At 35.7% G+C, this 15,253-nt stretch overlaps 1 protein-coding gene across 2 annotated transcripts in view; it reads right to left on the bottom strand.

Annotated features, from left to right (window-relative positions):
* The window catches only part of LOC115881163 (protein gooseberry), a 65,806-nt gene extending 60,989 nt beyond the window's left edge, over positions 1-4,817 (bottom strand). For both annotated transcript variants that reach the window (XM_030898542.1, XM_030898541.1), the window contains exon 1: positions 4,604-4,817. In XM_030898542.1, coding sequence (XP_030754402.1) covers positions 4,604-4,658 — 55 coding nt within the window. In that variant the 5' untranslated portion in view covers positions 4,659-4,817. The remainder of the gene's footprint in view (positions 1-4,603) is intronic.
* Between the last annotated feature and the right edge of the window lie 10,436 nt (positions 4,818-15,253).

Below are 15,253 nucleotides of genomic sequence, written 5' to 3' on the forward strand. Positions count from 1 at the left end.
CGACGCAGATCCTTAAGCCAGGAGTTTTGCCTTCTTCCCACTGATTTCCTACCCTCAATTTTGCATTCGATGACCTCGTATCTATTACCCCTCATGATGTGACCGTGTAACTTCCTTTCCTTCACTGTTGATAGGAGCTCTTTATCTTTGTTCATCCGCCTGAGTACCTCCTCATTTGTCACTCTATCCATCCAGGATATACGCAGCATACGACGTTACAAGTACATCTCAAAAGCATGAATGCGGTTTTTCAATGTTTGATTGAGTGTCCACCTCGCAGAACCGTATAGAAATACTGGAAAGATGTAGCAACGCAGCATACGTATGCGCAGTTCGAAGCTTAGATCTCGGCTGGAGAAGAGTTTTTATGGAAGCAAAAGTACGTCTGGCCTGTTCGATCTTTGCCAAAATTTCAGTTTTGATTAGGTCGATCGAAAAGATTAATTCACGAGCGATGAAATCGCGAGTGAATTAATTTCGGGAGACGATAATGCAATTTTATAGTCGGGTATAAAACAATATTTTTTTCCATAGCGAGTTACGTTTTAAAAAATATTCAGAAATTATTATTTCAAGGAATTTATTACGAGTAGAAAAAAATATTGTTTTGGGTTGGCGTTGTCAGTTTTGAGTTGAGTCAATATTTTTTAATTCTTTTTCGTGTCGATTGCTGATTGAATTGGAGCCAGAAATGGATCAAAACGAAATAAGTAAATTACCAACAGATATTCAGGCTGAGGCGACAAACGCCATATCCAAACTACTTCCATTTAAGTCCCGAATAGAATATGAAAAGGAATACAGAATTTTCCAAAAATGGAAGCAATTAAAAAACGTGCCAGAAGAAATAGGGTTTTTGGTTTGGTATCCTCGTTGTTAAAGTAACATTTAATATACCCTTGCGGTTAAAGTACTATTTTATCTAATATTTTTGATAGATATAAGGCAATTTTAACCTATGAAAAAAAAACACTTTAGTTCCGTTTTATTAAAAGATATAAGTCCACATGCCGAAGAGAAGAATTCTTAAAACTTCCTCAAATCTCCGAATTTTGTGTTAACATTATTTCGTGCTCTTTCTCTCCCAATGCAAGGACTAAATTAAATTAGCCTATCCGCTTTCCTGAACAATGCGCCGAGCATGACGGGCAATCTTAAAAACGGCGCGCGTCTAGGTTTATTATTAAAATTCCGACACCGATGTCGACACGTAACTTTAAAGCGTTTATCTCCGCGCAGGAATCCGTACAAGAGACACATTGTTCCAGAGCTCGCGGTACAATTATGTAAATTATACAGTCGGCGTACACTTGGGGGTAATCGAAATTTACCTACACGAAGAGGTTTTAAAGTGTACTGTCGCGGGCAACGGCGCTGGACAGAGAGAAACTGTGTCATTTTAGATTGAGAATCAGATTTATTTCTCTTTGTAAATTATAAAGAAATTTTTAATAAATTATTTGTTGCTGTAGCACTGTGACAAGCTTTGAATAAGAAGACTAAGATGAGCCTCAAATATGGCCGACTTAAATTCCGGTTTATCAGTGCCGTTCTAATTTTATTTAAAAAATGTAAAACTATGATGTAGGGTAGACGTGGGGTAGACTCAATAATTTGTTAGTTTATTTTACGTTGTGAATAAATGTTGGTAGTTATTAAAATTGTTATAAAAATATAAAATTCTAATAAACATAGATAAGTTATAATAATTATTAATAACCATAAACATCCGATACGCTACTGAAACAGGTAAGTCAAATTGACGTATCTAAATTCTTTGACATCTAATCTTTGACAAGTAGTAAATAAAAGCAAAAATGCAAGAATAAACATATAATTAGTTAATTTGAGTGAATTTCATAAATGATCGGTTTACTACACGTATGTATATTATATAGTCACTTACTAGCGAAAAGTTGTTCCATTATTTCACTCGATTTTTGCCGAGATCTACCGCACGCTCCACAACCAACTATTTTAGAGTCTTTTTCGATAAATCGCGATAGTGTCACTGTTAATTTAAGTTCTGCCACAATTTCCATCTAGATTTACTACCTTTACACAACTATCAGTAGTAGAATAAATAATAAATAACATAAATTAAGCTCCGTAAAGACTGACAAATCAGTCATCCTTTTTCAGACCTTTTTCCGCCCATCATGTATGAATACATGGATAGCATTATGCTCCTTCCTTAGTCTTCTTATTCAAAGGTGACAAGTGTGAGTCTGTTTTTCAAGTTTATTAAATCCGTGTAAAAAAATAATATAATCAATAATTTGTTAATTTTGTTTTACGCTGCCAATAAATGTTATTAGTTATAAAAATTGTTACAAAATATATTTCTAATAAAAATTCATAAGTTGACGCATCCTAATTAGTTTTGACAATAATTAGTTTTGTAAATAAAAGCGAAAATGCAAGAAAAAAAAATATATACAGTTTATGCCACAATTTCTAACACAATATCTTTTTAGATTTACTACATCTGAACAAAACCAATTATGCAATAAATAACAAATAACATAAAATAAGTCTAAAGAGGCATAACAAATCCACAAAATTCTAAATTATATTCAAATGTGTCAACTGAAACGTCAAAACTGTCAAAATGGGTGTTTATGATGTCGATTCCGCTTCTAATGCAGGAATACATGGACTGCATGGTACTCTTTATTCAAAGGTAATTATTTATCCAAGAGCAACCAAAACGGACCGTCACCTCAATGGCAATGGCAAACCACCTTGAGTATAATTGCCTAGTACAGCTCTATTTTACTAATACCAACTTCAGTTTCAAAACCAACAAAATTACACCTTTGATTGCCCTAATAAGTGTCTGGTTCCACTATATTGAATAGTAGTAAAACTATACAATTAAAAAATTCTTCTTAATGGGTTCGTGGCTTGTGTGACTGTTGATGTCTTTTGCATTCTCTAAGTTTTTATTTAATAAGGTAGAATCTTGCAATCACGTTAAAAGTTTTTTTTTAATTAAATATCGCGTATTTTATATTGAATAAGTTTATTCTTATATTGGCTTTACACAGTGGATTTTTTCAGGAATTCTATTATTTTAAACCAAACACTGTTAAAATATATAATAAAAATTAATGTTGCGTTCTAGATTTGGTAGTAATCTAACTTTTTTCAGTTATTAAAATGAAATACTAAGCGTTAAAATTAGTTATATTACATAGTTATATTATTTGATACTTACGGGAAAAAATAAAATACAAAATTATTAAACAATTAAAGAGTTATTAGTTTGTCTCTTTTTTGGGTAACTATCTTATCGAATGAAGTTTTTTATATGGTTTCACTTCTTAAAAAATAGTTTATTACTAAGTTTAGCAATATTTATTAATAAGTATGATACATGTAATCATACGCGATCGAAAAATAACAGCGAGAGCGATGGGTATGAAATGAAGATCGTTGTCATTTTATATGTAAATTTATATGGGAAATGTCATCGATCGTCATTTCTCAGCCAACTAAACGCTTTTTCGATGATATGGTATTTTATTTAATGCTATTTGACGTCAGTTATGATAAATTACACGTCGCCAATTTTTATCATTTTTTCTTATGTTCTTTACTTTCATCTCGATTTTTGTCACTACTTAAAAGGGGGTATAATGAAAATATTGCTGTAGTAGTGTCGTAAATAAACAGTTTATAATCAATCTGCGCTGTATGATCACAGAAAATTAAGCTTTATGGGAAATTTGCAATAGATTTTTTATTGGTTTGGTAAAATAAAGCCCATCTTATCCATCTCCTTTAAGCGTTAACATCTTTTCGGCAATTTTATTAACATTTGAATTTGTCAGAATACAACGCGACGCCCAGTTCGAGTTCTTTTTTACCTAATTTTTACTATCCGAATCAGCGTTACATCACACAAATCTCGTACCTGAGTGTTTCGTAGTTTCAATAACTGCACCAGAAAAAAACTAAGATATAACTAGATATTATGACAAAGCTACGATTTCAGTATTATTTTAATGCGATCAACATAAACTGTAACCGGGACGGCATGGAATACAAAGTGAAAACTTCTGATTTCTGTTGTATACAGCGCTGCGGTCGAACTGAAATGCACCAAACCTATATTACCTTGTTGATTTAACTTATCATCACTGAACATTGCATAATCTGAATTTACACATATAATGTACTCTTGGAAGTATTTTATACTTTGATATTAATATAAACGTCAGAGAAAAAAAATTAAAATGGTATTTTTTACTTTATTTTTTTGATTTAGTTGCCCCTTTTCTAGTAAAAAAGAAAAATCGCCCCTTTTATTGTGTATTAAATAATGGTGTAAAGTTTTCAATAAAATAGTAATCCTTTTATAATCCAGAATCTACCAAAATCCTCATTTATGATAGCTATTGACAGATTTTTAGAGATGCGTTTTCTACAAAATGTAGGCACCGGCTTTTGTGAACTAATGCTGTTCAAATTAGAAATATTTAGTACGTATTTCGAGCAATCAAACAAAATTTCCTTTTTGTTGAAACTTATCATAAAGAACACTTTTGATAACAAGTTTCAAAAATCTGGAAGACATTGTTTTCACAAATATATTTACCTTGAAAAGGATATCCAGTGAAATACGGAGACATGTTCAGCGTCGAAACTGCCATCTACACTCCACACAAACCAAAGTCCTCTAATCTCAGTTCGTTTACGCGAAAATCACCAAACAGTACCGCCAAACACCGACTTAACCAAAAAATCACCCAAACGGAGAGAAAAAAAACGACCAAAAATCGAACACGGAGCTGTCAGTCGGTACCTCTTCGTCCGGACTGACCAGAACGGAGTCGTTGATGACCGTACCAGCCGTAGGTGCCGTAAATGGGCGGTTCCACGACCACCGACTTTCTTTTGTTCACGCTCAACGCCGGTTTCTATTGGTGGAAAGGCCCCGGATGGGAGGAGCTCGTGCCTTTCGTAAATCTACCGTAACCTCTACGGTCTCGTAGGTAGGCAGACCACCCCTGGAGACGGCTAGTCTACTCAGGAAAGAACGTTATGTGAATTTTTATGGGCTGTTCTTTTTTTTGTTCTGTTGGGCAGGCATCATGGGAATGGTTAAGAAGTGTTTGGAGCGGTGTAAATGGATAAGAAGTTATAGATATTTTTTTTTTTTAAATTGAAAGAACTCTTAAGTGGGTATGCCTGATTTATAACTTTGAAATCTACTTAAAACAATATATTATACGGATGCAAGTTGGTATATGTATTTGATATCGATTAAATTTTTAGTTACGTAATCGAAGGCGTGATTTTTAAATTCATTGTTGCCAACCATGGACATATTCGGCGCCGGGCTGACTAACTGGAATCTAAATTTCGTGTTGCGATTCAGGCGATAGCTCTGCTGTAAAAAATGTAAAGTTGCCACATTTATTTATTTAATTCCTGACATTGTCATTCGTTTTGGCACTTTTATATTGCGAGTTTTTGATTTAAATAAATAGCCTTGTGATACTTTAAGCTAAAACATGCTTACTAGTAGACCTTGCAGTCAAACATTGTTCTTTTTAGAACCTCTTTAAGTGCGAAGTGTACAAGATAGCTTAATAGCCGTAAAAAAACTCATCACAACTTTATTAAAATATTTTGAACGGGAAAGCGGTAGTAAGGACTTTAATGTCCCTTAAGTGCTGTTAAGAAGGTGAGTTTTGTCGATGTAAATAATAGCTGTTTATATTTATAATTTATTAATTTTTGTTTTCTAAAATATTTTGAGTAAAAGAAAACATGTAAAACTGGGCAACTCTGTGCCGGTTCAGTCTTAATCACGTGATTAAAAGTTTATTTGATATGAACTATACATAAGTTGGGCTTCGCTTAGCCAGATGTAGATAGCTAAATCTTTACTTGGATTTATGAGTTTTTGGTGTATTTATTGAAATTTTAGTTTTAACAAATTTTTTGGTGAAATGATGACTTGTAAACTTATTGAATTAGCTAACTCAGCTATCATAAAGCTTCTAATATGTGTATATACAGAGAAGACCAGGCTACTAGTAACATAGGAAGTTGCCGGACGAATTTACGTTTACCCGTTTTGCGTTCGTACTCGAGATTGCCGGCTAGTCGGCTGGTCAGGTAGTACGCAGTTGCAGTTGTGCTTGGACGGGTCGGTCGTGACAGACTAGGACTACCACGTGAGGAGTGCCGAGTATTTATTATTTTCATTTTAAGTGTTTACCTTCACTTAAGGTAATATTTAAAATGAAAATACTTAAATATTTATTGTTTGAGTGTGTTTACAAGCCAAAACTAAAAATAAATAAATTCTCTAAACCCAAAAAAACTAAAATATTACTCTAAATAAGAAAAAGTTATAACAAGTGTTCAAAAAGACCATCTTCTTGTGCTAGACTGAAGCCTAGGCGGTCGTCAAATCCCCGTCTGACATTGGCTAACATATTAGAGCTAATAGTTTGGAAAGCCTCTTGTATTTTTACTTGAAGCTCATCCAGATTATTAGCCCTATTATGACCATACACTTTGGATTTTACATAACCCCATAAAAATAAGTCATTGGGAGAAAGATCTGGTGAATTAGCGGGCCACAAAATAGTTCCATGTCCACTAATTAAACGGTTGGGAAAAGTATTGTTCAAATATTCTTGAACAATACGGGCATTGTGGGCAAGACAACCACCTCAGCAATTTGATTACTTGAAAACATGGGATTTTGATCCGCGTTAGCACAAACGAACACTTGCTTTAACTCCTGTTCTTCATTAATCAACACATCAGGCTTTTTGTGTTTTTGTGGGAACACGCACTCATGTGTTTCAAAATTATTAATAACTCTTGATACAGTAAGTAAAGATGGAATTGGCCTGTTTACGAAAGTTTGTGGAAAAATTGTTTGTATATTCCGACAAGACCTATTTTGGAAATACCATTTTACAATTTGAATTTTCTCACGAACTTCGTAAACATCCATTATTTTACTTAAAAAATAAATTTTACACGAGAACTGTTGCGAGAATCTATGTATTCGTTTAGGCTATTAAAACACGAACAAATTCTGAAACATTCTTATCACATATCTACCTATTTTTATTTTATCGCATTTTTTTGCCTGCTTTTTATCCGGCGGACGGGTATACGCTAATTCGTCCGGTTCTGCCTATGTTACTACTACGGTGGTCCGGTCTGTATAGTAACTGTTTTAAATATTCTTACAAAATATATGGACTGTAATAATATAATAAAAGAAGTCTTTTAGTTTTTTAGAAAACAAACCTGGTGATGGTTTAGTGAGGGCATAGACCATTTGCTATTGTAATGATTTTCGAGAGTTCTGTAATAGAATTAGACTCTCAATATTGTAAAGATTTGATCTGCTATAATAGCGGCATATTAGCATTTCCTCTTGGAATGATTTTGCCATTAAAATTATCATTGCTTTGTTTATGTCCTTTAAATAACTTTTCCTCTAAACTAGCATTGCATTTTTACCATTATGGAATGAATATTAAATCGGAACTTAAGAACCTGGAAGACTCCATCCATAACCTGGAAATAGAAATCCTCCAACGGTCTAAGATACACAAAGAAATTGTTACATTGTTAATATAAATAGTATAATATTAATAAACTAGTATAATGTAATAAACTAGTATACTGTAATAAACTATAGTAATAGTATAATGCTAATAAAATAGTATAGTTGGAAACTATAGAATTCAATATATTTAAATTAAAGCATTTTTCAGAACACATTTTTTGCAACAATATTCTGTAGCTTTTTTGTGGCTTGTACTAAAAGTTTGTAATGAAGTGCTTTTAAACATTTCTAGGTGAAATAATTTTATTTCCAAAATTTTATATTCATGACTTATCAGCTATGAATAAAAAACATAATTTGCTAATCCTTTCAGTTTTATATTTTGTATAAAACATTCCCATGTTTCAAAATATAAAGTCTTGTTAAGTCTTGTTCCTTTTCTAAACTTTAAACCTTTAGAATACCATTTTTCTAATACTACTTTTTCGAAGTAACTTTTAAATAATAATAACTGAATTATTAGAGGTATAAGGTTCTTCAAAAACGTCTTATATAGATGTCAAAACGATGAAAAACTAGTCTCCTGTGTATTTCCCACGTTAAAAACCCAAAATAGAATATATTCACAATGCTTTTGAGAATTCCTTGAAAAAATCCAGTAGCTGTTCTTGACGCTAAAACTCCAGGGAATAATCGTGTGCCCCCCGTGGGAATCTATACAAATATGCTTGTCAAATACGCTCGCTGAATGATGGATTGGAGGCTTATTTTTTTTAAATATGCTACTGAAATAAAACTTCTGTAATTTAATTTTATAAGGACTATATGAAGATACCATTGAAGTGGAGGTAAAGGTTTTTATTATTTTTTATATATTACTTCAAACCTTTTCTTGGATAAATTGGGTAAGACGGGATGAATTACTCATTCCCGTTGTTCAAAAAAGTTGTCATTGAATTGAACACATTTTTATTTCGATGTTTAATATATTCAATATATTCAGTCACAATTTTGTTGACAATACTATTTGAGAAAATTCATTCAAATAATGTAAAGTACCTACGTGAAATTGGCAAGTTTAGGAACAGCAAAGCTACATCAAAGAAGAGCATGACATTATTCTTATGATGCCACTGTAGGTGTAGATCTAGATTATATGAGAGGTGGGAAGTTAATGAACGCGATCTGCTGGGAGAATTTTCAGGTCAGGGGCTGGAACACCCTAAAAAAGAAAATTCCACTTCTCCAACTCCCAGTGGATGACATACCAAGAAATTACAAATTTGAGGAAACACCTCACTGTAGTATTGAGTAATAAAAAGGATTGGGGAGGGAGAAACGTTTGCTCAGCATGTAAGACCATACCATAACGTGGTATACTGATGCTTCCAAAACCAAAGCAGGAACAGGGATAGGAGTATTTAAGCCAACTAAATACTCCGAAATAATGGGCACCTACCCCAGTATCCCTCAGGCAGAAATCTACGCTATGGAAAGAAGAGTACAATAATTTATCTTAGATAGGAACTATCGAAAATAGGAAATAACATAAATTAACCTAACCATTAAACGCGATCAACTCAGTAACCATCAATTCGAAGTTGGTCAAAGAATGCCTAGAGAAGCTGAACAAATTACGCAAAGAAAATAAAGTTCTCCTACTCTGGGTGCCCGCTCACTAAGGGATAGAAGCAAACACTCCACTATCTGGGCCAGAACCGTTCTGTTTTTCAAGCGGAACTGAAGAATCTGGAAGACTCCATCCGTAACCTAGAATGGGAGTCCTCGAACGGTCCAAGACACTCTAAAAAGTTCCTCAAAACTTATTAGAATGTATTGGACCGAGAAAAATCAAAGATTTTTTTTGATTTAAGTAAGGAGAATCTTCAGATTGTTCACGGGGTTTCTAACAGGACACTGTCTCCTCAACGAACACCTCAGTAGGATGAAGCTGAGAAACAACAGCGAATGCAGATTCTGGGGGGAAGATGGGGAAACACCAGAACACCTTATCACTGAGTGCGCCGAGACGACGACCGTTCGTGCCATGAACTTTGATATACGGCTGATGTCGAGGATGGAGAGCTGGCCTCTGTGGAGCCGTCTCAGATACTGGTTTTTGTTAAAGCCCTGAGACTGTATGATGAGTTATAACTCGTTATAACTCAAGGAAGGGGAACAAACAATAGATCTGTAAGGTCGCGGTGGTTAACTCCCCTCCCTAAACATTCTACATTCTACATCATACCTTGCTACTGCAAAAAACTGATAATATTTTGTTTTCATTCGCACCTTTCTGTTAATTGACACGTTTAACTTAATGAGTAACGCAAGATATTAAAAAAATCTTTTAGTTATAAAAATTGGTAAAAAATAAATATAGTTTGCCATATTGATACAATTAACTATACCTAATTTAACCTAGGTGTGCGCAAATTGCGATATCGATAGTTCGTTACTACACATTTTTGCTTATTCCACGTGGCTCGAAAAAAGTCGAAAAACCACGAAAAAACCTTTATTGCTTTCGGTCAAGACGCGGCATCCGGCTAATCGATGACACTGACGCTGAATCCGAACCGTTTTTTCCTAAAGAGCGTCCAAGCCGCTCGATAGCGGCCTCTCTGAGAATGTTCCCATGAAGGATTGCGTTAAGGTTTTCGATTTTGATTGGTTTCCGATCATTCAGCTCATTTTCGACGCTATAGGCTTTTTGTCTTCAGTTAATGGACGGAGATTGTCGTATTGATCTAAAAGTTGATTTTAATAGTAGGCTACACCAAGCAAAAAATAACTAGATACTTATTTGTTATATTCTAAATCTCATTAATATATACTTTTTTGGGGATAATATTTTATACTGTACTAGAATTAAATTAAATTTGATATGATAGCCAACCAATGGGAAGGTGAAAGTTATTCACCGCTACCCTATAGATCTATTTTGTCCCTCTTTCTTGTATATATGCTCATATATAGTTTCAGGGCTTTGACAAAAGCCAGTATCTGAGACGGTTTTACAGAGGTTAGTTCCCCATCTCCGATATCAGTCGTACCAAAGTTTATGGCACGAATGGTTGTCGTCTCGGCGCACTCAGTGTTAAAGTGTTCTGCCGTTGTTTCTTAGCTTTAAGTTATTGAGGTGCTATTATTCTAACAGTGTCTTGTTGAAAACTCCGTGACAATCCAAGATTGTTCTGACTTAAATCAAGTAAAATCTTTTGATTTTTCTCGGTCAAAATTCCTGAGAAATTTCTTCTCTCTTCGTTCTATTGTGCGCTGCTTCTTCCCACTGATTCTGCGTGCTTATCCACTTTAAGTTTTCATGGAATATATCCTTATACGAGGCATGTTTTTTAAGGAAGTACCGTTTTGCGATTCCGCCGCCGCAGCGCTACGGTCGGCGTTCCGCGCATGCGCGCTGGTTACCTAAATCTCTTGTCTATGCACAGACGCCAGTACAGTCTGATTCTTCATTGTATACGTTGTTTATTGAGTGTTTAAGATGCCTCCGACAATCGTGAGCCCCGCCGATTGTGAACTACGGGCTGTCATACGATTTCTTAGAGCTAAAGGCGTAAAACCGATCGATATTCATCGTGAGATCTGTGAAGTTTACGGACAAAACATTATGAGTGATGGAATGGTAAGGAAATGGGTGAGAGCATTTAAAGATGGCCGCACAAATGTGCATGATGAAGAACTGAGTCACGATAACGAAGTCAAACCAGTCTTTCGGTCGTTAATGAAGATTTGGTGCAGAAAGTGGACGAAAAGGTGAAAGAAAACAGACGCTTTACAATTTCATCATTGTGCGACTACTTTCCTCAATGTTCTCGTAGTGTTTTGTATCGCATTGTGACCGAGAACTTGAATTACCGGAAATTGTGTTCACGTTGGGTTCCGAAAATGTTGACGGATTTGCACAAAACCCAACGTTTAGGCAGTGCATTGACTTTCCTTGAGCAGTACCACAATGAAGGTGAAGATTTTTTAGACAAAATTATTACTGGTGACGAAACATGGGTGGCCTACGTCACACCAGAATCGAAACAACAGTCCATGGAATGGCGACATTCATCATCACCCAAAACAGTGAAGTTTAAGCAAACAATTTCTGCCCGGAAAATCATGTGCACAGTTTTTGGGACAGAAAAGGAGTATTGCTAGTGGAGTTTCTGCCTCGTAATGAGACAATCAATGCAGCATCTTATTGTGAGACATTGAACAATCTGCGCCGTGCAATCCAAAACAAAAGACGTGGCAAGTTGAGTAAAAGGGTATTGTTTTGCTGCATGACAATGCCCGTCCACATGTGGCTAATCGGACCAAAGATCTCATCAAATCTTTTAAATGGGAAACTCTAGATCATCCTCCATACAGCCCTGATCTGGCGCCCAGTGACTACCATTTATTCCTGCACTTGAAGAAACACCTGGGCGGTCAGCGTCTTCAAGACGATAACGAAGTCAAACCAGTTGTGATACAGTGGTTAACCAGTCAGGCGGCAGAATTTTATGAGGAGGGTATTGAAAAACTGGTGCCACGTTATGACAAGTGCCTCAATATTTACGGAAATTATGTAGAAAAGTAGATTAAGGTACAGGCTTTCATGTAAAAATAAAATTATTGCGATATCTTTGCACGTTTTTTTTAATTCCAAAACGGTACTTACTTAAAAAACATGCCTCGTACCTTTTGAGTTGTCCACCCGGTTTCCTCTTACCATCTACTAGCTCACCGTAGTAATCATGACTTCAGCGCACTCGCAGCCAGCTTTTCAAGGATTGATACGTTTGAGACATTGTGGAGCAAAATAATAGAAGCTTTCCAGACATACAAATCTATTTCCGAAAAAATATTTTTTTTTCCAATTTAAAACTACACAATTTAAAAATAATTTTTACTCTCTATAAAATAAATTACAACCTTATTAAGGCCAACTGGCGGTTAGCACCATTAAAAAACAAAGAGGAGAACGGGCCCAGTAAATGACGTCGAGGTCTTGACTTCGCCAAAATTATCATCCATTGTCATTCCCCAGCCGTCTTTGACACCGTTTTTTTATCGTATGGTATAATTATGAGATCACTTAGTTCTATCGAATATCAGCACCAACATTACAAATGTCTGTCTAGTTTTACATGTGCAAACAAATGCCCGCGCGTTTTAATTAACCGCAAGACAAGTTTTCTGTTGTACAGGAGAACGATATGATGGAGCAGAGGTTGACGTTGCGGTAAGCCGAGCAATTAAGATCTTATAAATTGCGTTGAACGTGCCCCCGCACGTTCAGTCAATTAAGAAGCGCTAGAAAGACAGGAATGCAGGGACGCACTCTGGCAAGAATAAAGAAAACTGATTAAAACGTGGGATAAAATTATTAAACAAAAAAATAATGGAGAAAATTGCGGAGTTGTTTGGAAAACATAAAAAAATAATTAAAAACAAACCTAACTGAAGATCTGTATCGTTATCTAATACACTATGAGCGAACATACTGTTTTTGTTATACTGTGGAAACGTTGCAGATTCTGTGGAGAAAATGGCGAAATACCAGAACACCTTATCACTGAGTGCGCCGAGACGACAACCATATGTATCATAAACTTTGGTACAACTGATATCGGAGATGGAGAACTAGCTTCTGTAAAGTAGGCAAAGAAAATAAAGTCCGCCTACTCTGGGTGCCTGCTCACCAGGGGATAGAAGGCAATGAAAAAGCAAATGACCTAGTTAAAAAAGGAGCGAACACTCCACTAACTGGGCCAGAACCGTTCTGTGTTTCGGGAAGGGGAACCAACTGAAAGCGGAACTGAAGAATCTGGAAGACTCCATCCGTAACTTGGAATGGGTGTCCTCCAATGGTCTAAGACACTGGAAAAAGTTCCTAAGAACTTAAGACCGAGAAAAATCAAAGGTTTTCCTTGATTTAAGTAAAAACAATCTTCGGATTGTCACGGGGTTTCTAACAGGACACTATCTCCTCAACGAACCCCTCAGTAGGCTAAAGCTGCGAAACAACGGCGAATTCAGATTCTGTAGGGAAAATGGGGCAACACTAGAACACCTTATCACTGAGTGCACCGAGACGACGACCATTTGTGCCATGAACTTTGGTACGGCTGATGTCGAGGATGGAGAGCTGGTCTCTGTGGAGCCGTCTGAGATACTGGCTTCTGTTAAAGCCCTGAGACTGTATGATGAGTTATAACTCGTTATAACTCAAGAAAGGGGAACACACAATAGATCTGTAAGGTCGCGGTGATTAACTCCCCTCCTAAGCATTCTACATTCTACAACCTCTGTAAAGAAGTCTCAGATACTGGCCTTTGTCAAATCCCTGAGACAGTATAATGAGTTATAACTCAAGAAACGCCTATAACTCCATGAAACTCCCATACAATCTGCAGGAAAACATTTGGCAAAAATGTTCAAAAAATACGCCCAATGATTACCCAAAAAGTCGTACACTCTCACCAAAGAGTAAGTCCACTTTAGGTACCACTGAAACAAAGAGACACGGTCCTGCATCGGTAGACGTTCGGCCTGAAATATGGTATCCTCTTACGGTCTCTTAAGTGATGGTTTTGCGTATATCATTGCTCGCAGCCCCTCACAATACCCGCAACGCCTGTCGGCCTCTTTCTTGTTTAAATATATTGAAAATCGTGTCGCAATTCCGCGTTGTTTATTGTTTTATTTATTATTTTCCGTTGTGCGGTCGGTCGGTACGAACCGGCCGTCTTAACAATGCTCCGATGCATAAATCTCGCTGCTCACAATTCAGTACCGGGAAAGTAGTAAAAATTTGAAACTATTTATGGCCGAGCGAGTGGCATAAATTTGATATACAATTGGGATATTTCTTCGTGCGAATTGTAAACGAACGTGTAAGCAAATGGAATTTTTGTTCTTGGTAAATGTGCTGGAAAGAAAACGGTGTGAGTTATATTGTAGCGGCAGGATACCAATGGGGGCGGGGGGATGTCCGACAAAGAGTACGCTGTAATCTAATTTGGTTTATATTTTTATCGCTATATACTAATTTGTTTTGTGTTTTATTCTTTGTATACCGTAGGTAGAAGGAATAGAATATTAATAAACAGATACAACAGGATCAGAGATGAACTGGAAAGAAGGGAGTATTTTTTAGAGGAATTTTTTAGAGGAGGTTGAAAATCTTGAAAATAGTGAGACCATTTTGGTAGTTAAAAACCTACGCTTGAGAAATCTTCCTTGTGATTTTCAGTATCCAATGTAGGATATAGTGAAGGTTGTATAGAAGGATATCAGGGTGAGACTGGGTGGTAGCTACCCATGATCCGAATTCGAACTGTAAACTACAGTATGAATTTCCTGTGTTATCTTCTATAAGCAGGGTCCGACAATAGTGCGTCGGGCATCTGTAGCTCCTAAAATAAAAAAATTGAGAATTTTGTATACAAATATTTGGAAGTATGTATGAGGATGTTTTTTAGGAAAATATTTTAACTTCTATAGGATGGCTCAATAAAGTATGTGCGTATCAGGATGATCTTTTTAAATGGTATGTTATTATTGCCTTGAATGGAAGCCAAAAATGCAATAATATACCCTGTATATTATTGCATTTTAGCTTCCTTTCAGACCACTTTACATAATCCTAAAATATAAGTAAATATATTTCGATAATTTCAGAGATATTAACAAAGAAATAAA

Source organism: Sitophilus oryzae, unplaced genomic scaffold (genome assembly GCF_002938485.1).
Source record: "Sitophilus oryzae breed Bouriz unplaced genomic scaffold, Soryzae_2.0 scaffold_169_pilon_pilon, whole genome shotgun sequence".
NCBI lineage: Eukaryota > Metazoa > Arthropoda > Insecta > Coleoptera > Curculionidae > Sitophilus > Sitophilus oryzae.